The sequence below is a fragment of the Mesitornis unicolor genome, unplaced genomic scaffold, assembly GCF_000695765.1.
Source record: "Mesitornis unicolor isolate BGI_N332 unplaced genomic scaffold, ASM69576v1 scaffold32363, whole genome shotgun sequence".
Lineage (NCBI taxonomy): Eukaryota > Metazoa > Chordata > Aves > Mesitornithiformes > Mesitornithidae > Mesitornis > Mesitornis unicolor.
This window is the reverse complement of record NW_010173175.1, coordinates 1-1887: the sequence shown is the minus strand read 5'-3', so window position 1 is coordinate 1887 and position 1887 is coordinate 1. Positions and strand designations below refer to the sequence as shown.

Genomic DNA, 1887 nt, shown 5'->3' with positions numbered 1-1887 from the left:
TGCAAGCTGCCCAGCCGCTTCAGCACAGCCTGGACCGGGCCCTCACCACTCCCCTCCACCTTGGGGTCCTGCCCGGCCGTTCCCACCATCATGTAGATGGTGGTGACATTGGGCTCCTTCTTCTTTGCCTCCCAGCTGCCCGATTTTGCGGCTGCTTCCAGCGCCTCCACTCTCTGAGCCACGTGCCTGCTGCCGGAGACCACCCGACGGCGTCCCCCTGGGGTGGCCCGCGGAGATGCCCGGTGGCTTTCCTCCCCCTTGCCAATGGGATCGGGGCTCTCGTAGCAATCGCTTGCTGGTCGCTCAGCTTGAGGCTCAACTGCTGTGTCCCCCAGTGATGGGAACAGTTTGGATGGGCCCCATGGAGGCTTGGGCTTCCGGCCGGGGCTGGGGGTCTCCGCTGCCCCAAATTTTGTCCCCTCAGCGAAGGACACGGAGGGCCGCTTGGCCTTGGCGATGCTGGAGGTGCGAGGGATGGCGAAGGCCTGCGAGACGTCCTCGGAGTCGAAGGCGGACGGGTCTGGGAGCGCCTCACCAAGGGGGGACACCCCCTCCTGCAGCTCGGGCCCCTCCAGCAGTGGGACACCTGCAGTAGACAGGGGCGAGGGTTAGGGCTGGTGGAGCCACCCCTCTGCCCGGGGACACAGTTTGGGACACCAGGGTAAGGGCTGATACATTAGGATTGTCCCCAGGAGGAGGCTGTGAAGTGAGGTTGCCCACACCGGGCACACGTCCCATCCCACAGGACCAAGCATGGCCCTGGAGTGCCCTTGAGGACAGGAAAATTAGGAAAATAATGGCTGTCTGCACCCAGTGCCCACCCCTGGGGAGCCCAAGGTTTAAAACGGGGCAGGATTGACCGCAAGTGGCCTGGGAGAAGGAGGAGCAGCCACGGACATCACCTTCTCTGGGGGGGACGGAGTATTCGGGTCCCTCGTTGTCGGTGTCGAAGGAGGAGAAGGAGCTGTCTGAGATCCAGGCGGCCGACGGTGCCTCGATGAAGCTGGGGTTGAAGGGGATTTCTGCATCGTGGTGGGAAACTGGGGAGAAGAAGACACCCACAGCTGAGCTGAGGTGGCCCAAACAGTGACAATGCAAAGGGCACAGGGTGGGGTGGACACCTTGGAAGGGTGGTTTTTTTTATTTGTACCTGTGACTTTGGGAAGTTTGGCGCTGCCCAGGGAGAAGCAAGGCATCCTGGCGCTGAGGTTGGCCAGCACCCCCCGCACGTGGTGCTTCATCCGGGCCACCACGTCGTCATCCGGCACGGCCGCCCTGCGCGGAGGAAATCACCGTGAAGGGATGTGGGAGACGGGGCTTTCTTGCATCAAAAGTCACCAAATTTAACAAATACCTGTCTCGAGCATCCGCTGGACCGGCTCCGCAGCAGCAGCAAGCGATGCAGAAGAGCAGCAGCAGGAGAGGGACAAGGATGGTGGCTGCCAGTGCTCCATGGTCCTTATAACCTGCATGGAGAAGATGGGTTGAGTTGGAGCATTTTGGTGGCTACCGAGTCCGTTGAGGAGCACAGGAGCTGGCAACTTGTAGCAGGGCCAGGAGGCTGCATTGCATCCCGGTCCCTTCACCAAGGAGTAAACTTGAGGTCGCTCTTACTCAACACGCAGTCGCCCCGCGCATGGTGACAGGTCCCCCAGGAGCACCGGCAGGGCGAGGAGCAGTTCACGCCAAAATACCCCTCTGGGCAGGTGTCGTTGCAGCTGGAGGAGAGAGAAAAGGAAGGGAAACGCTCCCTGGGGAGAGCGGGACCCCATTCCTGTCCTGCTCCCGGCCTTACCTGGGCCCCCAGTAGCCCTCCTGGCAAATGCAGGCTCCTGAGACAGGGTCACAGCTCCCTGCAACGCATTCGGGGCAGAGGAGCTGGCATCC

General features: G+C 62.0%; 1 protein-coding gene across 1 annotated transcript in view; it reads right to left on the bottom strand.

Annotated features, from left to right (window-relative positions):
* The window catches only part of LOC104537679 (scavenger receptor class F member 1-like), a gene marked incomplete at its 5' end in the record, with an annotated part of 2280 nt that extends 396 nt beyond the window's left edge, over positions 1-1884 (bottom strand). The window contains 7 exon segments of the mRNA XM_010180625.1: positions 1-5; positions 8-586; positions 903-1064; positions 1106-1283; positions 1285-1466; positions 1615-1718; positions 1796-1884. The exon segment at positions 1-5 is cut by the window's left edge and continues 396 nt beyond it. Of these exon segments, the coding sequence (XP_010178927.1) occupies positions 1-5; positions 8-586; positions 903-1064; positions 1106-1283; positions 1285-1466; positions 1615-1718; positions 1796-1884 (1299 nt within the window).
* Between the last annotated feature and the right edge of the window lie 3 nt (positions 1885-1887).